Source organism: Oncorhynchus nerka, linkage group LG17, assembly GCF_034236695.1.
Source record: "Oncorhynchus nerka isolate Pitt River linkage group LG17, Oner_Uvic_2.0, whole genome shotgun sequence".
Taxonomy (NCBI): Eukaryota; Metazoa; Chordata; class Actinopteri; order Salmoniformes; family Salmonidae; genus Oncorhynchus; species Oncorhynchus nerka.
Genome location: NC_088412.1, coordinates 50,516,850 through 50,540,476, shown reverse-complemented (window position 1 = coordinate 50,540,476; position 23,627 = coordinate 50,516,850). Strand labels below are relative to the sequence as shown.

The 23,627-nt window shown below is 43.9% G+C and overlaps 2 protein-coding genes across 2 annotated transcripts in view; one reads left to right on the top strand and one right to left on the bottom strand.

Moving 5' to 3' along the window:
• Window positions 1-5,854: 5,854 nt before the first annotated feature.
• On the top strand, window positions 5,855-10,485 carry LOC115145528 (insulin-like growth factor-binding protein 1). Its single transcript, XM_029687052.2, has 4 exons — window positions 5,855-6,541; window positions 6,788-6,906; window positions 7,359-7,487; window positions 7,859-10,485. Exons 1-4 carry the CDS (start codon window positions 6,157-6,159, stop codon window positions 7,967-7,969), a joined length of 744 nt encoding a protein of 247 aa, XP_029542912.1. The 5' UTR covers window positions 5,855-6,156; the 3' UTR covers window positions 7,970-10,485.
• A 5,486-nt stretch (window positions 10,486-15,971) lies between these two features.
• Window positions 15,972-23,627, bottom strand: part of LOC115145418 (insulin-like growth factor-binding protein 3) — a 95,532-nt gene continuing 87,876 nt past the window's right edge. The window contains 1 exon segment of the mRNA XM_065002781.1: window positions 15,972-16,144. Within this exon segment, the coding sequence (XP_064858853.1) occupies window positions 16,019-16,144 (126 nt within the window). The 3' untranslated portion in view covers window positions 15,972-16,018.

Genomic DNA, 23,627 nt, shown 5'->3' with positions numbered 1-23,627 from the left:
TGGCTTCTTCCTTGCTGAGCGGCCTTTCAGCTTATGTCGATATATGACTCATTTTACTGTGGATATAGATACTTTTGTACCTGTTTCCTCCAGCATCTTCACAAGGTCCTTTGATGCTGTTCTGGGATTGATTTGCACTTTTAGCACCAAAGTACATTCATCTCTAGCAGACAGAACGCGTCTCCTTCCTGAGCAGTATGACGGCTGCGTGGTCCCATGGTGTTTATACTTGCGTACTATTGTTTGTACAGATGAACGTGGTACCTTCAGGCATTTGGAAATTCTTCCCAAGGATGAACCAGACTTGTGGAGGTCTACAATTTTTTTTCTGAGGCCTTGGCTGATTTATTTTGATGATAGCCTATCAGAAGCTTCTAAAGCCATGACATAATTTTCTGGGATTTTCCAAGCTGTTTATTAAAGGCACAGTCAACTTAGTGTATGTAAACTTCTGATCCACTGGAATTGTGATACAGTGAATTATAAGTGAAATAATCTGTCTGTAAACAATTGTTAGAAAAATTACTTGTGTCATGCACAAAGTAGATGTCCTAACCGACTTGCCAAAACTGTAGTTTGTTTACAAGACATTTGTGGAGTGGTTGGAAAAACGAGTTTTAATGACTCCACCCTAAGTGAATGTAAACTTCTGACCTCAACTGCATGTGGGTTACATGGAGAAACAGTCCATTTTCCATCCTCTCAATAATGTTTATAATGTAATAATGTTTTCTTGCCTAACATCATTATTCTGAAGAGGTATATTGATGATATTTTTGTTCTATGGAGGGGTGATGCAAAACAGCTCCAGAAACAGCTACAGGCATTCCTGTTCTGAGCATCTGAGAATTACTATGCAATCTGACACACGTCAAATCAGTTTCCTTGATCTTCTGATCTTGTGTGAGGATAATGTTCTGTACACTGATCTTTACAGGAAACCTACTGATCGTAACAGTTTGTTGAGGGCTGATAGTTGTCACCCGCTTCCCTTGAAAAACTGTTTGTCTTACAGCCAATTATGTCGAATGAAAAGAATTTGTAAAAAACAATCAGATTTCGACCAAAATATGGCTGAGGCTCAAAGAAAATTAAAGGAGAAAGGGGATACAAAAAAGTTCAGATTAATATTGAGAAAATTCAAACTGAGACATGGACAGTCTTACAAAAATAAGCATTCTTGCATTCTAATTATGCGCTATTACAAGTGCTCTGAACAAATTAAGGGAATTGTTCACAAACACTGGCACATTACTAGGCTCCGATGACGGTATCGGTAATGTGTTTTCGGACCCTCCCTTGATCGTATTCTCGCAGGGCAGAAATCTCAGAGATCAACTGGTACACTCTGATTTACCACCCCAAGATATCCCTGCACAACGTCTATTCACGCCCCTACTGGATGGAAACTACAAGTGTAATGGCTGTGCTCAATGCAGTGGCACTTGTAAATGTAGATCCTTTCAACATCCCACAAACAGGGAAATCGATCCCAATAAAAGGTGTTATCACGTGCTCCACTAAGACAGTTATTTATCTTATAACTTGTCCTAGTAGTAAAAATGATGTGGGTAAAACAAAGCGAGAATTAAAAGTACGAATCTTGGAGCATCGTAGCACCATTAGGTGCAAAAACTCGACTTACCAAGTTGCGGCCCACTTTTTGGAAGCACACCACTCGATTTTGTTCCTACGTTATATCGGGGGTGACCTCTACAATTTATTGTTAAAATGAGAGGCTGCCTGGATATTTAATTTAAAGACTCTTGCTCCCTTCGGTCTCAGCGTAAACTTTTATCTGAGGCCATTCTTGTGATAATTGTGATTTTGCTATTGTAAATATTTGTAGGCCTATGTAGCCAAATTGTATCTATAATTGTATCTATTCATGTTTTTGGGATGTTATTTTTTATATCTGAGAGTTAACCAATAATATCAGGCCACACCCGGCCATGATTACAGACACCTGTGTGTGTTCTTTGACACTCTATAAACTAGTCACCATGCAGTGTTTGTTATTATACCCTGATGAAAACAGCTTCTCTGTCTCTTGGTTATTATGTTATTAAATGATTGATTCTGAGATCCTAGAGTGTGCTGCTCTCCTTTTAATTTGAAGTGTTCTACTCTGCTAGCCAGCACCTTGCCTAAAATGGTGTGTGTTTCTTTCGCCTCTAGATTGAGGAGTATACCACCTCAGTCATCGGCTTCATCAATAAGTGTATCGATGACGTCGTCCCATCAGTGACCGTACATATCCCAACCAGAGGCCAGGGATTACAGGCAACTTCCATATCGAGCAAAAGGCTGCCGCTTCAAAGGAGCGGGACACTAATCCGGACGCCTATAAGAAATCCCTCTATGCCCTCAGACGATCCATCAAACAACCAAAGTGTCAATACAGGATTAAGATTAAATCCTACTACAACGGCTCTGACGCTCGTCGGATGTGGCAAGGCTTGAACGCTATTTCGGACTACAAAGGGAAACCCAGACGCGAGCTGCCCAGTGACATGAGCCTACCAGACGAGCTAAATGTCTTTCATGTTCGCTTCGTGGCAAGCAACACTGAAGCATGCACGAGAGCACCAGCTGTTCTGGATGACTGTGTGATAACGCTTTCAATAGCCCATGTGAGCAAGACCAATAGCCCATCTGTAAATAGCCCACCCAACTACCTCATCCCCATACTGTATTTATTTATTTATCTTGCTCCTTTCTACCCCAGTATCTCTACTTGCACATTCATCTTCTGCACATCTACCATTCCAGTGTTTAATTGCTATATTGTAATTACCTCGCCACCATGGCCTATTTATTGCCTTACCTCCCTTATCCTACCTCATTTGCACATACTGTATATAGACTTTTTCTAATGTATTATTGACTGTGTGTTTGTTTATTCCATGTGTAACTCTGTGTTGTTGTATGTGTCAAACTGCTTTGCTTTATCTTGGCCAGGTCACAGTTGCAAATGAGAACTTGTTCTCAACTAGCCTACCTGGTTAAATAAAGGTGAAATGAAAATGAAATAAAAAATTTAACAGGGTAAACATTCACAAAGCTGTGGATTACCAAGACGTGTACTCAAAGCATGCGCGGACCAATTGGCAAGTGTCTTCACTGACATTTTACTGTACATACATGTTTCAGGCAGACCTCCAAAGTGCCTGTGCCCAAGGAACCGAAGGTAACCTGCCTAAATTACCACCTCCCCGTAGCATTCACATCGGTAGCCATGAAGTGCTTTTAAAGGCTGGTCATGGCTCACATCAACAGCATTTCCCCCAGATACTCTAGACCCACTCCAATTTGCATACCACCCCAACAGATCCACAGATGACACAATCTCAATCGCACTACACACTGCCCTTTCCCACCTGGACAAAAACAAAAACAAACAAAAAAAATCCAATTTATTTATATAGCCCTTCGTACATCAGCTGATATCTCAAAGTGCTGTACAGAAACCCAGCCTAAAACCCCAAACAGCAAGCAATGCAGGTGTAGAAGCACGGTGGCTAGGAAAAACTCCCTAGAAAGGCCAAAACCTAGGAAGAAACCTAGAGAGGAACCAGGCTATGTGGGGTGGCCAGTCCTCTTCTGGCTGTGCCGGGTGGAGATTATAACAGAACATGGCCAAGATGTTCAAATGTTCATAAATGACCAGCATGGCCGAATAATAATAAGGCAGAACAGTTGAAACTGGAGCAGTAGCACGGCCAGGTGGACTGGGGACAGCAAGGAGTCATCATGTCAGGTGGTCCTGGGGCATGGTCCTAGGGCTCAGGTCCTCCGAGAGAGAGAAAAAGAAAGAGAGAAGGAGAGAATTAGAGAACACACAGTTAGATTCACACAGGACACTGAATAGGACAGGAGAAGTACTCCAGATATAACAAACTGACCCTAGCCCCGACACATAAACTACTGCAGCATAAATACTGGAGGCTGAGACAGGAGGGGTCAGGAGACACTGTGGCCCCATCCGAGGACACCCCCAGACAGGGCCAAACAGGAAGGATATAACCCCACCCACTTTGCCAAAGCACAGCCCCCACACCACTAGAGGGATATCTTCAACCACCAACTTACCATCCTGAGACAAGGCTGAGTATAGCCCACAAAGATCTCCGCCATGGCACAACCAAGGGGGGGGGCGCCAACCCAGAGAGGATGACCACATCAGTGAATCAACCCACTCAGGTGACGCACCCCTTCCAGGGACGGCATGAGAGAGCCCCAGTAAGCCAGTGACTCAGCCCCTGTAATAGGGTTAGAGGCAGAGAATCCCAGTGGAAAGAGGGGAACCGGCCAGGCAGAGACAGCAAGGGCGGTTCGTTGCTCCAGAGCCTTTCCGTTCACCTTCCCACTCCTGGGCCAGACTACACTCAATCATATGACCCACTGAAGAGATGAGTCTTCAGTAAAGACTTAAAGGTTGAGACCGAGTTTGCGTCCCTGACATGGGTAGGCAGACCGTTCCATAAAAATGGAGCTCTATAGGAGAAAGCCCTGCCTCCAGCTGTTTGCTTAGAAATTCTAGGGACAATTAGGAGGCCTGCGTCTTGTGACCGTAGCGTACGTGTAGGTATGTACGGCAGGACCAAATCAGAGAGATAGGTAGGAGCAAGCCCATGTAATGTAGGTTAGCAGTAAAACCTTCAAATCAGCCCTCGCTTTGACAGGAAGCTAGTGTAGAGAGGCTAGCACTGGAGTAATATGATCAAATTTTTTAGTTCTAGTCAGGATTCTAGCAGCCGTATTTAGCACCAACTGAAGTTTATTTAGTGCTTTATCCGGGTAGCCGGAAAGTAGAGCATTGCAGTAGTCTAACCTAGAAGTGACAAAAGCATGGATTAATTTTTCTGCATCATTTTTGGACAGAAAGTTTCTGATTTTTGCAATGTTACGTAGATGGAAAAAAGCTGTCCTTGAATATTAACACAGGTTATTTTACACCACTGAGTGTTAATTTAACTACAGTGTCAATTTAACCCTTGACTCAACACTAGAAATGTGACACTGAAAAATCAACCCTAGTTAACACTGGCCAATTTTCTGTGTGCTATGAAGGTGACACATCTGCAGGTTTTCATACATTGCAATAACATTTAAAAAATCTGAAGCACCATGTCAAGAACCCCACAATTAACTCAAATGTTCTTTATCAGGAAAAGCTATCCAAGGAACCTTAAAACCTCTACAGGATCGGTGTCCCCCCGCAGGATGGTTGAGCTAAAACGTGACTAGCATGATGTTGTAAGTAACATGAACATTTCCCAGGACATAGACATATCTGATATGGGCAGAAAGCTGACATTCTTGTTAATCTAACTGCACTGTCCAATTTACAGTAGCTATTACAGTGAAAGAATGCCATGCTATTGTTTGAGGAAAGTGCATGTTATGTACTTGAAAATGTATCAATAAACCAATTAGGTATATTTGGGCAGACTTGATACAACATGTTGAACAGTAATGCAATGGTTCATTGGATCAGGTTAATCTTTACACATATACTGCTGCCATATAGTGGCCAAACTCTAAATTGCATCTAAACTGGAATAATACATTGTGGCCTTGCTCTTGCATTTCAAAGCTGACAAAAAAAAATGTTTTCTTTGTGTTATCTTTAACCAGATATAATGTGTTATATTCTTCTACATTAATTTCAAATTTCCACAAACTTCAAAGTGTTTCTTTTCAAATGGTATCAAGACTATGCATATCCTTGTTTCAGGTCCTGAGCTACAGGCAGTTAGATTTGGGTAGGTCATTTTAGGCTGAAGAAGAACCATTTAACTACCTTTTTTTTCAGTGTACAGAGAGCGCGTCATGTGGGCTCCGTCTGTTCCAATATAAATATTGAAGTGTTGTTGTATTGAAATACGCTCACTGATCGGACGAACGCGGGCCAATCAGAAGCCCTCAGATCAGTACACCTTCTTTTCAGAAATCATTCATAATGCCGATGCGTCAAACGTTTTTACGAGGACCCTGGAATAAATATGGCTGGAGTAGTTAGTCATTTTTCCAAAATGAAAGGATAGAAACTAAGGAACAGAAACGAATCCTGGTTATGTGTCCTTTACCTAACCTTTGATAACTACTTTTATTCCTTGTTCTATATTTAGTCTACCAGACTCTCCGTTTACAATGAGTGGATTATTTCTGAAAAATGTATTGGTGGCAGCAGCGGTATGTTGCTCGGTGCTGGTCACTGCGGTACTGGGGTCTCTGTTGGGGTGCCCGGTGTTAGCTCAAGAGCCGATCCGATGCGCCCCGTGCGCACCGGAGAAGCTGAGCGAGTGTCCAGTGGTGGCGCAAGGCTGTATGGAGGTTCTGAGTGAGCCGGGTTGCGGATGCTGCCTTGTCTGCGCCCTGATGACGGGGGAACTGTGCGGAATCTACACGGCGCCATGCGGGTATGGACTGAGGTGCACCCCAACACCCGGCGACCTCCAGCCGCTGCACTCCCTTATTCGCAGCCAGGCGGTGTGTATGGCGAACCCCGAGCCCGAAAGGAGCCCAATTCCCAAAGGTATTCAAACCCATATTGCAGAATGCTTATACATTGCATATATGTCATATATCTATAATAGACCTATGATAATAATAGCCTATGTGTTTTATCGTTTTAATAGTTGATTGATAATGATAGGCTAATAATAATTAGATTGCATATTATTCATCATTTACAAATGTATTTGTGCAGAAGTGCAATTCTGTGATTTCTGCTTGTCCCCTTCTTGACATTCTCATTCCCTCTTTTCTCTGTCTGCCGCAGTGGAAATCACCTGCTTCACGCATCCTGGCAACAGAAAGACCTTCGATCCCCCGTCCGCGGACGCGCAGGAGAGAATGAAAGCCAAAGTCAGCGCAATCAGGAAGAAACTGGCGGAGCAAGTGAGCGGTCATGGAACATTTATTAGCCGTTTTGCAACTATAATCAACATGCTTAAAACTTTTGTAGTCAAAGCATGTTTGGCTGGTGGGTATTAAGCGTCATACCGCAAGGGGGCGTTCGAGTGCCTTTGAAGTTTGTGTGTGTGTGCACGCGCGTGCGTGCGTGCGTATGTGTGTTCTTCAGCCTACCTATGACCTATCATGGAACTATTTGACTAAATAGGCTACCAGTGTTTTGCCACAACAGGCCTTGACTGTGTGGGTTGATAGGATAGAACAGCAGCTCTAGATGACTAGTGAGATACTCTATCTAGTATGTTACCCATGTAGCCTGTTCAGAGTCACATTTAGAAGCGAATGAACATAGATAAAACACTTCACATAAACAAAGTCCCCAAATATACAGAAAGTCCCCATCTCAAGTAAGTGACCCCCCTTCTCTCTCCTCCCAGGCTCCTTGTCAAGTGGAGTTGCAGAGAGCTCTGGAGAAGATCGCTGAGTCACAGCAGAAGCTAGGAGAGAATCTGACCAGGTTCTACCTGCCAAACTGTAACAATCACGGGCTCTACAAAGCCAAACAGGTAGATATACCTTATCTGTGTGTGTGTGTGTGTGTGTGTGTGTGTGTGTGTAGCCAATATTGTGCCAACTACAGCTCAGATTTGTATAGCAGTGTTTACACCTTTGAGCACATTCAGCTATATTCACTTTGATGTCATCGCCTTGGCTCAGCGTGGCACGTGTGTCTCTCTGTGTGTGCTCTTGTACATTCGTGTCTTGGAGTTGGTGTGTGCTCACCTCGTACTGTAGGTTGCGGCTGCACACAGATGAGGGTCATAGCATATCTGAACAGGTGGTTAGGTGGAGGTGTGTTAAATTGTGTAAAAAATACCCAGGGATTCTAATCTCTTTCTCTCGCTCTTGCTCTCTCTCTTTCCTTTTCTCTCACCAGTGTGAGTCGTCTCTTGATGGACAGAGAGGCAGGTGTTGGTGTGTGTCCTCCTCGAATGGAATGAAGATTCCAGGATCCACTGATCTGTCTGGAGATGCAGAATGTTCTTAAGAGATCAACCACTGATGCAGAACACACACACACACACACACACACACACACACACACACACACACACACACACACACACACACACACACACACACACACACACACACACAGTAAACCACTGATTTTCTTTAGATACTTGTTATTTATTAATTGTCCATGGTAGTGTTTGATATTCAGGTACACACTATCACTGTGGAACTGATGTCCCCTGACCCTCAGCCCCGGACCCCTGACCCCCAATCCCTGAATCCTGACCCCGTCCCTCCCCACCAAAGAGAAAATCAATTTTTTTCGGAAAAGGAGATTTTTATATTTTAATACATTTTCTTTAACTCCACAGCCTTACTTATTTCACATTATGTACTGTATGTATTCATTTGTAATTGTATTTTAATATTTATATAATTATTATTATGTGTGCATTATTATCAGTGTATAAAGTGTATATATGTATCGACGCCCTGAGTTACTCCATGTTACTCTGGGCCCGGTTTTCCAAAAGCATTTTAAGGCTAAGTTCATCTTCAAAACATTCATAGGATCATCGTTAAATTTCTGCACTGTTTCCCAAAACTATCATTACTAAAGTTGCACTTGAAAAAACACTCATTATTTACCGACTGCCTCAGACCACTCATTGAACATCGTTGGATGTGTTTTTCACTTTATACACAGAAGAAGCTCTGCTAAACATAGAATCAAGATGTTTATCTGTCTCCCTGTGACCGCCGATAACAAACGATTTAAAGATCCTTCAAATGAAAGCCCGAGATGACTGCGTTAAAAGATAAATAGCCTTCCTACAGTATATTCTACATAGGCCTATATATCAATGATATTGAGGGGGAACAGTGGGTTAACTGCCTTGTTCAGGGGAACAGTGGGTTAACTGCCTTGTTCAGGGGAACAGTGGGTTAACTGCCTTGTTCAGGGGAACAGTGGGTTAACTGGTCTAGGAACAATAGGTTAACTGCCTTGCTCAGGGGAACAGTGGGTTAACTGCCTTGTTCAGGGGAACAGTGGGATAACTGCCTTGTTCAGGGGAACAGTGGGTTAACTACCTTGTTCAGGGGAACAGTGGGTTAACTACCTTGTTCAGGGGAACAGTGGGTTAACTACCTTGTTCAGGGGAACAGTGGGTTAACTGCCTTGTTCAGGGGAACAGTGGGTTAACTGCCTTGCTCAGGGGAACAGTGGGTCAACTGCCTTGTTCAGGGGAACAGTGGGTTAACTGCCTTGTTCAGGGGAACAGTGGGTTAACTGCCTTGCTCAGGGGAACAGTGGGTTAACTGCCTTGTTCAGGGGAACAGTGGGTTAACTGCCTTGCTCAGGGGAACAGTGGGTCAACTGCCTTGTTCAGGGGAACAGTGGGTTAACTGCCTTGCTCAGGGGAACAGTGGGTCAACTGCCTTGTTCAGGGGAACAGTGGGTCAACTGCCTTGTTCAGGGGAACAGTGGGTTAACTGCCTTGTTCAGGGGAACAGTGGGTTAACTACCTTGTTCAGGGGAACAGTGGGTTAACTGCCTTGCTCAGGGGAACAGTGGGTCAACTGCCTTGTTCAGGGGAACAGTGGGTTAACTGCCTTGCTCAGGGGAACAGTGGGTCAACTGCCTTGTTCAGGGGAACAGTGGGTTAACTGCCTTGTTCAGGGGAACAGTGGGTTAACTGCCTTGCTCAGGGGAACAGTGGGTCAACTGCCTTGTTCAGGGGAACAGTGGGTTAACTGCCTTGCTCAGGGGCAGAACGACAGATTTTTACCATGTCAGCTCGGGGATTCAATCCAGCAACCTTTCGGTTACTTTATAGGGTAAGAATTAGAATGAGCCACTTCAATATTTGCAGCCATAATAGGTGATACGATCGTTCTAGGAGCTGATCCGTTGTCAGTATTGTGGAATAATTATAATGACCTTGGTCATTGCAGGAAAGATGCATCCTTAAAACTCTCATAAGCCTAAATTCCATCGCTATCGGGAAACTGGGTCCAGGTCTTTTGGAGTTGGTCTGGTGGTTTACTTTTGAAACGAACCAAACATAAGCAAAAGCACTGTGTGACCCAAATTCATTTTTGAACGATTTCTAAATATTATGTGACTTTTAATAGTTTTTCATGTTCACTGACATGGTTTTGTTTGTTTTTATTTCTGATATGATTCATACATGATGACACTCGGCTACATCAGTGAATGCAGAAAATGACTAATTTGGACATTCTTACCTTTCAAGAAACTCAATGTGGGTTTTGCAGAATTGCATGATGGGTAATGCTCCTGCATTGTCCCTTGTTCTGACGGGGGTCTACCTTGACCTACCTCTCTTTACTGACTGCCATCACTGTTCTTTATATAACATGAACGCATTACGAGAGAGAGAGAGAGAGAGAGAGAGAGAGAGAGAGAGAGAGAGAGAGAGAGAGATTATTCCAAAGTGACTGACTGCTCACTCATGTATATACACTTTTGTAATTGAGATGTGTAAAAAAAATATATATTTAATTAAAATGTTTAACCTCAAATATGTTATTTTGGTCATTGTGTTGCCAAACAAGACTACAATGAAAATAAGCCTTCTTGGCTTTGTGTTTTTATCCTCAATCATTAATGTATGTAATGTTGTCTTTGGCTGGAGCAGCCTACTATTTCTAATGATCAAATATATTCAATCAATAAATCAATCAGTCTTTATGCTCCCTTACCAGAAGCCCTGTTTATACCTGCCGTTAACATGAGTCCTTTGTCCTGATTTTGTCCTGATCTTGACATGATCTTGTCTGTTTACACTTCTAAGATCTGATCACAATCAGATCACAATGCATCTTTTAATCATCTACTGACAAAAATGAGGACACAATCAGTGTGGACAAGATCCGTAAAAAAGCCTGCATGCTTGAACCAGGTATAAATAGGCCCTGCCCGTCCGCGCTCTCTCTCTCTCCTCTCTCTCGGCCTTTTGACCCGCTCTCTGTTTGTCTTGGTTGAATGCAGGTTGAATGGTTGAATGCATTTCCCTCAACGTCCCCAACGTGCCCACTGCCAGCCTGCCTGGCACCACCACATTCATTTAAGTTTTTTACAAATTGACCTATCGCTTTGTCTATCGTCGTTGCCACATTCCAGGGCTGAAGGAGAGAGAGAGAGAGAGAGAGAGAGAGAGAGAGAGAGAGAGAGAACGAGAGAGAGAGGGCGAGAGACATGGATTTGATGAGAAAAACAGAACCTCTGAACCTCTGGTCATCTTTTTGGTTGCCAACTGTTTCCTCATCTGCTTGAACATGTGATGTACACACTTTATGTAATGTCTACATACTATAACTCTGAATTAGACTGTAATGTACTACTCAGCTCTCTGAGGTAATATAGCCTGACTCGTAAAAACGCCCTCAAGCCATTCAACAGTAAATACAAATTGTGTAAATTTTTTATTTAAAAAATACATTCAATATACATTATATTTGAACAAAATAATTTTCCATTCTCAAAGGAAAGAATTAGCTGTGTGATTTTCTAGTTTAGTAACATGAAAAGCTTTTATTCTTTAAAGAATCAAAACTCTTTAAATGATACAATTTGAATAAATAAATACATTTTTAAAAAAAAGTACAATTACCCGTGAACAACAGAGATTTTTATGTGACCAGTGGACCCAGACTGAGACAGAATGGCATGGCGTGCACGTTGGCGTGCACAGAGAGAAGTAGTGGAGTTGTGACCGACTGACTGACAGAGTTCCACTGGATGACAGACCCATAGGAAAACACAACAGGATTGGGTTTAGCCACATTGTCAATTCAGGAAGTTTTGAAATGAACATTTAGCTCATTAAGAACTTTAGAATACTGTATTGAGTGCATTGAAACAATAACTCTGTCACACACCTATTAGTGACTGACTGATAGTTACCGTGGGCAACAGACCCGGAGATGTATGGAGTTTACAAAATAATGATACTGCTGAGAAACAGAAGAGATAGTGTTAATTAAAATATAGACATTAATTAGTAATTATACACTGAATCAACTTCCACTTTGTGGTAGGGGAGAGTGGGGTAAGTTGAGCCATTTTTTTAAAACATTCAACATCACTTGAATGTAATCACACATTAAGGTAAATATATAGTATTATTTCTTACAAAGCTATCTACATATATTTCAGGATGAAATTCATTTGACTTGGTAAAAATCTGTTTTTTTGGACGTAACTTGCTCACCACTTTTTCCATGTGGTTTCTTCCTTCACAGACTCCATGATCACCTCTTCCTAAAAATTTGTTCAAATTATTAATTTTGTGTATATTTTCCTAGAAACAAGGGTGGTTCAACTTACCCTTTGGCTAGTCCCAATCTCCCCTACTATTCGAAAGTCACTGAATCCTTTATAAGAAAATAAAACGTAGTTTGGATCAGCATTTAATTATTTATTAGATAAATTATTTCTTTATTTACTTTATTTTATGTACAGTACATACAGTGCCTTCGGAAAGGATTCAGATCCTTTGACACTTTCCACATTTTGTTAAGTTATTATTCTAAAATTGATTAAATGCAACCATTTTTTCAGCAATCTACAGACAATACCCCATAATGGCGAAGCAAAAAAAGGGTTTTAGAATTTTAGCTAATTTATTTTTAGTACATGTACATAAGTATTCAGGCCGTTTGCTATGAGACTCAGGTGTACACTGTTTCCATTAAATCATCCTTGAGATGTTACTACAACTTGATTGGGGTCCACCTGTGGTAAATTACATTGATTGGACATGATTTGGAAAGGAACACACCTGTCTATATAAGGTCCCACAGTTGACAGTGCATGTCAGAGCAAAAACCAAGCCACGAGGTCGAAGAAATTGTCCTAGAGCTCCGAGACAGGATTGTGTCGAGGCACAGACCTGGGGAAGGGTACCAAGAAATTTCTGCAGCATTGAAGGTCCCCAAGAACACAGCGGCCTCCATCATTCTTAAATGGAAGAAATGTGGAACCGCCAAGACTCTTCCTAAAGCTGTCTGCCCGGCCAAACTGAGCAATCGAGGGATAAGGGCCTTGGTCAGGGAGGTGACCAAGAACCTGATGGTCACTCTGACAGAGGTCTAGAGTTCCTCTGTGGAGATGGGAGAACCTTCCAGAAGGACAACCAGCTCTTCAGCACTCCACCAATCAGGCCTTTATGGTAGAGTGGCCAGACGGATGCCACTCCTCAGTAAAAGGCACATGACAGCCTGCTTGGAGTTTGCCAAAAGGCACCTAAAGATTCTCAGACCATGAGAAACAAGATTCTCTGGTCTGATGAATCCAAGATTCAACTCTTTGGCCAGAATGGCAAGCATCACATCTGGAGGAAACCTGGCACCATCCCTACGGTGAAGCACGGTGGTAGCAGCATTATGCTGTGGGGGTGATTTTCTGCGGCAACGACTGGGAGACTAGTCAAGATTGAGACAAAGATGAACGGAGCAAAGAACAGAGAGATCCCTCAGAACCTCAGACTAGGGTGAAGGTTCACCTTCCAACAGGACAACGACCCTAAGCACACAGCCAAGACAAGGCAGGAGTGGCTTCGGGACAAGACTCTGAATGTCCTTGAGTGGCCCAGCCTGAGCCCGAACTTGAACCCAATCGAACATCTCTGGAGACCTGAAAATAGCTGCGCAGCAACGCTCCCCAGCCAACCTGACAGAGCTTGAGAGGATCTGCAGAAAATGGGTGAAACTCACCAAATACAGGTGTGCCAAGCTTGTAGCGTCATACCCAAGAAGTCTCAATGCTGTAATTGCTGCCAAAGGTGCTTCAACAAAGTACTGAGTAAAGGGTCTGAATACTTATGTAAATGTGATATTTCAGTTTTTTTTTGCAAAATGTTCTAAAAACCTGTTTTTTGCTTCGTCATTATGGGGTGTGTAGATTGATGAGGGAAAAAAACGATTTCATAAATTTTAGAATAACCTAACAAAATGTGGGAAAAGTTAAGGGGTTTGAATACTTTCTGAAGGCTCTGTATGTCTATTCAGACACATAGCTTCCAGGGAAAAAATTATAATAATTACAAAGACACACAAATAACAGGGAAAGGGGCAATAGCTTAAACATACTTTTATGCAACTCACCATTAAATGAAGTGCTCTGACAAAATGTCATATAGTACCAGCGGGTAGGTCGCTTTGAAGTTGTTGTGGTTGTTTTTTGAAAGTTACTTTGTAGCTGATTCAGTGCAACCAAGCTACTGGGCTAGCATTCCTTCTTATGCAGTCTCCACTGTTCAAGTCTGCATCTGAAATGTCATCCAAATATGGTGCCATTTTGGACACAGGATATGTGAAAGCGCAATAGAGGAAGCAGGAAGCATCTCTAGGAGAACCACGCCCCTTTCCTCAGACCCCCTGTCTGCTTCTTGAGTGCATATTTGGTGCTGTGTCCATCTTGTGGAGTTGTTGGCATAAGATCAACAACAACAACAACAAGAATCCCCAAGAACAATATAGACAAAAATAAAACACCCTTTGAATTGTGCCGTTTGTTTACTAGGCTGAGTAAGATCACTGTCTGAAGTCCTGGTGTAGCATATTGTGTTGTTGTCGAATGTAGTTCTTGTTGTTTTGTTCTACAGTGCTATAAACCTTGTCAAATGTTGCCACTATGGAAAAGGTACTGCATTATTGCTATGCTATGGGGAGGCAGGTAGTCTAGCGGTTAGAGCTTTGTGCTAGTTTGAAAGGTTGGTAGCTTGAATCCCCAAGCTGACAAGGTGAAAAATCTGTTGATGTAAACAAGGCACTTAACTAATTGATCCGGGGTTGCCATTGATAATGGAAGACCTGGCATTGACCTCACTCTCCGAGGGTGTCTCAGGTGGAGTAGGGAAAAAACACATTTCTAATTTCACGTGTATAATACACACTTGTATAATAAACAGGACAAACAACTAATTATTTATAATTGGTCCAAATTGGTTGGTTGGATGCAGCTGAAGTGCTTTAAGTGATTGCGCTTGGGCTCGAAGAATGGGGACCTATTGAAGAGAGAGCAATCCAGTCTCACCGAGCATGCCCAGTCTAAAGGACCCTACAACTGGCCATACTCACCATAAACAGGAAGAGGACTGCAGATTAAGAGGGACCAAGTTGTTATGACAACAATGCTGGCCCTATTTCCTGACTGGATGAGTGATGGTTTGGCAGCTAAGCTAGGCTCGGCTAACCCACCAGCTAACTAACCAGACCAGACTCCAGGGCTGAATGGTGGTAAAACTATGTGAGCACCTATGAGGACTGCAGAAGGCAAAGGAAGGACTATGGGAAAGGGAGGGATAGGGGTTAGGGATGGGGGAGAGAGGGCGGAGAGGGTGGGGGGCAGTGTGGGGTTTTAAGGCACCGTTATTGGGCACTGTCTCCATTCGTTCCCCCATAAACCTGTAAATGTGACGCAGCACATCGGGTTGGACAAGCTGGTTGCTTTGGAGACAGTGGGGAAGGCCAGTGTTGTCCAAGATGTCATGAAAGAGATCAGAGGCTGGCCAAACCATAAGCCTTCACTTCATAATGATGGACCCTGAGAAAGAGGAGGAGTTTCGGCATGACAGGATGGAAGGGGGCTGGATTTGGGTTTGGGTTTCTCTAAACTGATCTTTAGTGAAAGACAGCATTTACACACGCATACACACACAAACACACATACACACATTGAGTTGGGTCACAGTCACTCACACTTTAAATACAGTGGAAAAGTCCCTCCATCTCTCTCTAAATGAATAGTGGAGATGATTAGTTTCTCTCTCTCTTGTTTTCATACAAGGTGAGGAGGTTCCCATAGCACAGAGCAGATAGCTATAGACGATGGACAGAAGGCTTGGCCTATAGGCTGTGCTCCCCCAGTCTTCTCACTCCCTCCCCCCTCTGCCCCCCCTTCCCTATCCAGCAGTCATGTGACCTGAGGTCAACAGTCTGGCGCTCTTTTGACTGTGCTTTGTGAAGGGCCGGAGTGAAAAAAAGTCTCTCTCCTATTCCTCTCTCCTCCTTGCTTTGTTTTTTCTCTCCATCCATCCACTCTCTCTGCTTCTCATTTGTTCTCCAGGTTGTTGCACTGGGATTCTCCTCTCTCCTTTCCATGGTAGATGGGGAGAGGCTGACCATACTTATCCACACACCAGCAGTAACCTCGCTTCCTCCCTTTGGATGGACGGCACTGCAGAGAGAGAGACAGAAAGAGAGTAGAAATAAAGAAAGATAGAGTTACATTTAATTCAATATAACAACCAACATTCTATCATATAAAACGCCTTTCAACTTTGACAGACTAGAAAGGGAGTTTTTTCGGTCAGATGTGTGCAGCCTTCAGGAAGCTGTATCTCATAGGCAGGTAACACCCGTATGGGAAGGACTAACACACTAACACCATTCAACTAGCCCTGGCAGCCTAGAAACACTCCGAGGGTGAAAGAGGAGAGAGGGATAGAGAGCGAGAGAGAGAGAGAGAGAGAGAGAGAGAGAGTAACCTCCTGCCAAATCTATGACCATATTAGAGACACATATTTCCCTCAGATTACACAAATCCACAAAGAATTGGAAAACAAACCCAACGTTGATAAACTCCCATATCTACTGGGTGAAATACCACAGTGTGCCATCACAGCGGCAAGATGTGTGACCTGTTGCCACAAGAAAAGGGCAACCAGTGAAGAACAAACGCCATTGTAATACAACCCATATTTATGTTTATTTATTTTCCCTTTTGTACCTCAACCATTTACACATCGCTATAACACTGTATAGATATAATATGACATTTGACAGACATTTGAAATGTCTTTATTATTTTGGAACTTCTGTGAGTGTAATGTTTACTGTTAATTTTTATAGTTTATTTCACTTTTGTTTATTATCTATTTCACTTGCTTTGGCAATGTTAACATGTGTTTCCCAGGCCAATAAATCCCTTAAATTGAGAGAGAGAGAACCTTTAGAGAGAGGGGGAGACCGGCAGACAGGGTAAAGGGTAGAAAGACCCAGGGGATAGGGGGAGAGAGGGGGAGACCGGCAGACAGGGTAAAGGGTAGAAAGAGAGGGACGAAGTAAAGGGGGTGAGGACACAAAGGGGGTGAGGACAGAGAGAGGGTAAGAGGACAGAGAGGGGGAAAAGGACAGAGGGGTTGAAGTAAGAGGACAGAAAGGGGAAGGATGACAAAGAGGGGAAAGGACATCGATTTGAAACAGATTAGATTAGTTTTCACGGAAAGCACATCAATTGTTGATCCAACACAAGGTGTCAGAAAAAAAGGATGCGCCCCCCTCCTCAACGTAAAACATGACCCTCCCCTTGTACTGTCAAATACATTTAACACATTCTTCCGATTGCTGACAATGATCAGCTAGGGGGAAATTATAATTATAGAAAATATATGCAATCAATTTTCCACCAACAGGTTTCTGTGCCAATGCACCACACAACCAATAAACAAAACATACAGACATGGTTTGCATTTTCAACACCACGATAAATAGACTATCAATCTGGACAAACAGAAGACACATCCCTCCCTACCCTGTAGGCTTACCCAGTACTGAAAGCTTGGACAAACAGAAGACACATCCCCCCCTACCCTGTAGGCTTACCCAGTACCGAAAGCTTGGACAAACAGAAGACACATCCCCCCCTACCCTGTAGGCTGACCCAGTACCGAAAGCTTGGACAAACAGAAGACACATCCCTCCCTACCCTGTAGGCTGACCCAGTACCGAAAGCTTGGCTTGACAATCTATGAATGTGTGTTTTGTAACAGATGTCTCTTTCCATTCTTCAAATTGCCTTGGCATAGTTTGGATTGATTTATTTACTTGTCATTTAAAAAAAAACACTACAATCACAGGAGGTTGGTGGCACCTTATTTGGGGAGAACCTGCTCTTGGTAATGACTGGAGCGGAATCAGTGGAATAGTATCAAATACATCAAACAACCGGTTTCCATTCCATTTGCTCCGTTCCTGCTATTATGATGAGCCGTTCTCCCCTCAGCAGCCGCCACTGACTACATGACCATGTGGACACCTGCTCGTGGAACATCTCATTACAAAATCCTGGGCATTAATATGGAGTTAATCACCACTTTGCTGCTATAACAGCCTCTGCTCTTCTGGGAAGCCTTTCCACTCGATGTTGGAACATTTCTGCGGGGACTTGCTTCCATTCAGCCACAAGAGCATTATTGTGGTTGGTCACTGATGTTGGGGGATGAGGCCCCCAACATCCCAAAGGTGTTGTTCAATGGGGTTGTGGTCAGGGCTCTGCGCAGGCCTATCAAGTTCTTCCACCCCGATCTTGACAAACCATTTCTTTAATGACCTCGCTTTGTGCACGGGGGAATTGGCATGCTGAAACAGGAAAGGGCCTTCCCCAAACTGTTGCCACAAGGTTGGAAGCACAGAATAGTCTACAAAGTCATTGTATGCTGTCGCATTAAGATTTCCCTTCACTGGAACTAAGGGGCCTAGGGCAAACCATGAAAAACAGCCCCAGACCATTAGTCCTCCTCCACCAAATTTTGCAGTTGGCACTATTCATTCAGGTACTATGCATTTGGGCAGGTAACATTCCCCCAAACCCAGATTCGTCTGTCGGACTCCCAGATGGTGAAGCGTGATTCATCACTCTAGAGAACGCGTTTCCACTGCTCCAGAGTTAAATGGCAACTAGCTTTACACCACTCCAGCTGATGCTTGGCATTGAGCATGGTCATCTTAGGCTTCTGTGTGGCTGCTCGGCCATTGAAACCCATTTCATAAAGCTCCCGACTAACAGTTATTGTGCGGATGTTGCTTCCAGAGGCCGTTTGGACCTTGGTAGTGAGTGTTGCAACCGAGGACAGACAATCTTTACCCGCTACGCTCTTCAGCACTCGGCGGTCCTGTTCTATGAGCTTGTGTGGCCTACCACTTGGCGGCTGAGCAGACCTACTTATGAGCAGACCTACTTAATTGTCAAATGGAAGCCAAGCATCGATCATCATGTCACCAGACTAAGACCCTTGATATTTATTGAAAGGAGCATCAACCTCATGTGAAGTTCATCATAACTTAAATCTGTAGCCTAATAAACTACATGCTTTCCCATGATGTGGTGTGATACATTTTATCAGACATGTAGGCTACTTGACTCGCATGAAAAGTCTGGATGGAAACCTGGTTATTAATGTCAAGCCATTTTGAGGATGCTGGAATTATATTTTGGACGAACGTGTGCTTGCCTACAGGAGACTTTAGAAGTAGCCTGATCAAAATAAAGGATGTTTATGCCTCACATAAAAGGTCATTTAAAAAAAAGTCATTAAAAAAATGTAAATGCTAAATATTTAGGCTTATATTGTAGCGATAGGTTCAAGGTGCATGAGGAACAGCTGCTCGGATTGTTCCGGATGACTGTATGATAACGATATCGGTAGCCGATGTGAGCAAGATCTTTAAACAGGTCAACATTCACAAAGCAGCGGCGCCAGACGGATTACCAGGATGTCTACTCAAAGCATACACGGACCAACTGGCAAGTGTCTTCACTGACATTCTCAACCTCTCCCTGAACGAGTCTGTAATACCTATATGTTTCAAGCAGACCACCATAGTCCCTGTGCCCAAGGAAGCCAAGGTAACCTGCATAAATGATTACCGCCCCGTAGCACTCACGTCGGTAGCCATGAAGTGCTTTGAAACGCTGGTCATGGCTCACATCAACAGCATCATCCCGGATACCATAGACCCACTCCAACAGATGACACAACACGCTCTCCACACTGCCCTTTCCCACCTGGACAGTTCAACACCATAGTGCCTACAAAGCTCATCACTAAGCTAAGGACCCTGGGACTAAACACCTCCCTCTGCAACTGGATCCTGGACTTCCTGATGGGCCAACCCCAGGTGGTAAGGGTAAGCAACAACACATCTGCCACGCTGATCCTCAACACTGTACTCCCTGTTCACCCATGACTGCGTGGCCAAGCGCGACTCCAACACGATCATTAAGTTGGCTGACAACACAACAGTGGTAGGCCTGATCACCGACAACAACGAGACAGCCTATAGAGAGCAGGTCAGAGACCTGGCCATGTGGTGCCAGGACAACAACCTCTCCCTCAATGTGATCAAGACAAAGGAGATGATTGTGGACTACAGGAAAAAGAGGACCGAGCATGCCCCCATTCTCATCGACGGGGTTGCAGTTGGGCAGGTTGAGAGCTTCAAGTTCTTTGGTGTCCACATCACCAACAAAACTAACATGGTCCAAGCACACCAAGACAGTTGTGAAGAGGGCACGACAAAGCTTATTCCCCCTCAGAAGACTGAAAATATTTGGCATGGGTCCTCAGATTCTCAAAAGGTTCTACAGCTGCACCATCGAGAGCATGGTTGCATCACTGTCTGGTACGGCAACTGCTCAGCCTCCGACCACAAGGCACTACAGAGTGTAGTGCGAATGGCCCAGTACATCACTGGGGTCAAGCTTCCTGCCATCCAGTACCTCTATACCAGGCGGTGTCAGAGGAAGGCCCAAAAATTGTCAAAGACTCCAGCCACCCTAGTCATAGACTATTCTCTCTGTTACCGCACGGAAAGCAGTAACGGAACGCCAAGTCTAGGTCCAAGAGACATCTAAACAGCTTCTACCTCCAAGCCATAAAACTCCTGAACATCTAATCAAATGGCTACCTAGGGGTTAGGGTTATTTACACCGCTGCTACTCTCTGTTGTTATCATCTATGTATAGTCACTTTAATAACTCTACCTACATGTACATACTACCTCAACTGACCGGTGCCCCCGCACATTGACTCTGTACCGGTACCCCCAGTATATAGTCTCCACATTGACTCTGTACCGGTACCCCCAGTATATAGTCTCCACATTGACTCTGTACCGGTACCCCCAGTATATAGTCTCCACATTGACTCTGTACCGGTACCCCCAGTATATAGTCTCCACATTGACTCTGTACCGGTACCCCCAGTATATAGTCTCCACATTGACTCTGTACCGGTACCCCCAGTATATAGTCTCCACATTGACTCTGTACCGGTACCCCCAGTATATAGTCTCCACATTGACTCTGTACATATTACCTCAACTAACCGGTGCCCCTGCACATTGACTCTGTACCGGTACCCCCTGTATATAGTCTCGCTATTGTTATTTTACTGCTGCTCTTTAATTACTTCTGACTTTTATTTCTTACTCTTATCCATATTTTTTTAAACTGCATTGTTGGTTAGGGGCTCGCAATTTCACTGTAAGGTCTACATCTGTTGTATTCAGCGCATGCGACTAATAAAAATATGATTTGATTTGATTATTGCATATTGAGCAACAACTGTCCTGGTTTAGGGACACCGATCCCGTAGAAGTTAACTCTGTCTTGAACTGCATTGTTGGTTAAGGGCTTGTAAGTCAGCATTTCACAGTAAGGTCGTATTCGGTGACAAATACAGTTGATTTGATTTGATCCGAGAGCGTGTGTTAACCTCTCCTGAATAACCGGGCCCGCTGGGAGGATATGTGGCCACATTATTGTAGGACGACTTGGGAGAATGATGATTTGCAACATTCAGTATCAGAAGTTAAAATACAGCCAGACTGGCCCGCTATTGCGCCCATCTGGACCGTATGAACTGTAGAGAGTCGACCCACGGCTGATCCAAATCGACTGAAACATTTAAATCAAAAAAGCTTTTGCGTCGTTATTCAAATGACACTTTCACTGCAGCCTAGAATGTTGTGCTCACATGAATCAATCATGCGTTGCATTTAGCTACTATAGTCCAGGTAGGAGAATACTGTGTGTTTAATGTCTTCTCTGTACACACCTGGCGTGTCCGCAGCCTATCAGCTATTCCTATTTGTTCCTGTTGATTCCTGGGGCGGCAGGGTAGCCTAGGGTAACCTAGCCTAGTGGTTAGAGCGTTGGACTAGTAACCGAAAGGTTGCAAGTTCGAATCCCCGAGCTGACAAGGTACAAATCTGTCGTTCTGCCCCTGAACAGGCAGTTAACCCACTGTTCCTAGGCCGTCATTGAAAATAAGAATTTGTTCCTAACTGACTTGCCTAGTAAAATAAAGGTAAAATAAAAAATTTTAAAAAATGTACGCAGCTTTGAATATTTGTATGTGTGTTATGACTGTTTGTTAGTCTACTGCGGATCTGGACAAACAATCCACCTACCACTATTGTCACTATGAGGGCAGGATAGACCACTGGCAGACTGTACTGACCTGTGGTATAGTAAAAGTTAGCACATTGAAAAGCGTAGTACATAAGGGAAGTACCAAAACACATTGATATAGGAGAGGAGCATGCAAGCTGATGAGGAAATTTGGATGGAAGAAATTAACCAGGGGAAAAAATGCACAACCCTCCCCAAAGCAAAACAAAAAAAAGTTTGACAACCCTCCCTATTTTGGACCAACTCTCTCCCCCAGTAAATTGCGATCTGTCCCTAATGTAATAATAACACCTTTTCTCCACAGCCACCTGCCAGACTGTCCTATTGCTCCACTCCTTTCTTCCCCTGTTTGCTGACCTCAATTCATCTCCTCTCCACCCACCCTTATGTTCTCTCTCTCTCTCTCTTGCCTTTCTCAACTTGGATGTTATTCAGAATCGTGTGCAAGCCAGGCTTCAGCAGAACTCAAACATCACGTTCACGAACAAGAATGTGTGTGTACATGTGCGTGCGTGTGTGTCTCTATTTTTCTCTGAAATGATCTGTGTATCAGCAGGGTGCTAGGGTTTTATTCAATCTGCTGAAAGAGTGGCAGATTCTGCGATACAAATGTAAAAGTAATTTTCGATTTAGCGGACATATAGAGCGAGGAGAGGCTACGGCGTGAGCGACTGAGAGTGAAATAGTGTGATGGTAAACATGGAGTTGCTATAATATTTGTGAGGGTCAGCTGGAGGGCCGTGGAGAAAGGAGCACTGCTATTTTGGGCATCTGGCAAAAGCTCAAAATCATCTGGAGCTGATTATGGCCCCCCCACACAAACACAACACACACACACACACACACACACACACAGGTACTTAGCCAGCCAGCCAGCCATTCAGCAAACCAGTGAACTAGTCAGCCATCCAGCCAACAAACCAGCCAGTCAGACAGCCAGCCAGTCAGACAGCCAGCCAGCAAGCCAGCCAGTCAGACAGCCAGCCAGCCAGCCAGCAAGCCAGCCAGTCAGACAGCCAGCCAGCCAGCCAGTCAGACAGCCAGCCAGCCAGCCAGTCAGACAGCCAGCCAGTCAGCCAGCGAGTCAGACACCAGCCAGCCAGCCAGCCAGCTGAGCACTAGGATCAAAGACTGGAAAACAAATTAAAATACCTGCACCAACTACAGGACTCTGTCTGCTTCTGAAATTGCACCCTATGCCCTATATTGTGCACTACTTTAGACCAAAGCACTATAAAGGGAATAGGGTAACCCCATACTCTCAGTACTGTCATCTCGGCCCACAGAATGTCCTTCCTTCCCATCATTCCTTTCCCTCTTTTTCTCTTTCGCCACAGCTCCTCCTTCCCTTCCTCCCTGCCTTGCTCCTCTCCTCTCCTCTGGGGCAGGTCCTATTTCTTCTATGACCAGCGGACGAGACCAGCGGATGAGACCAGCGGATGAGACCAGCGGACGAGACCAGCGG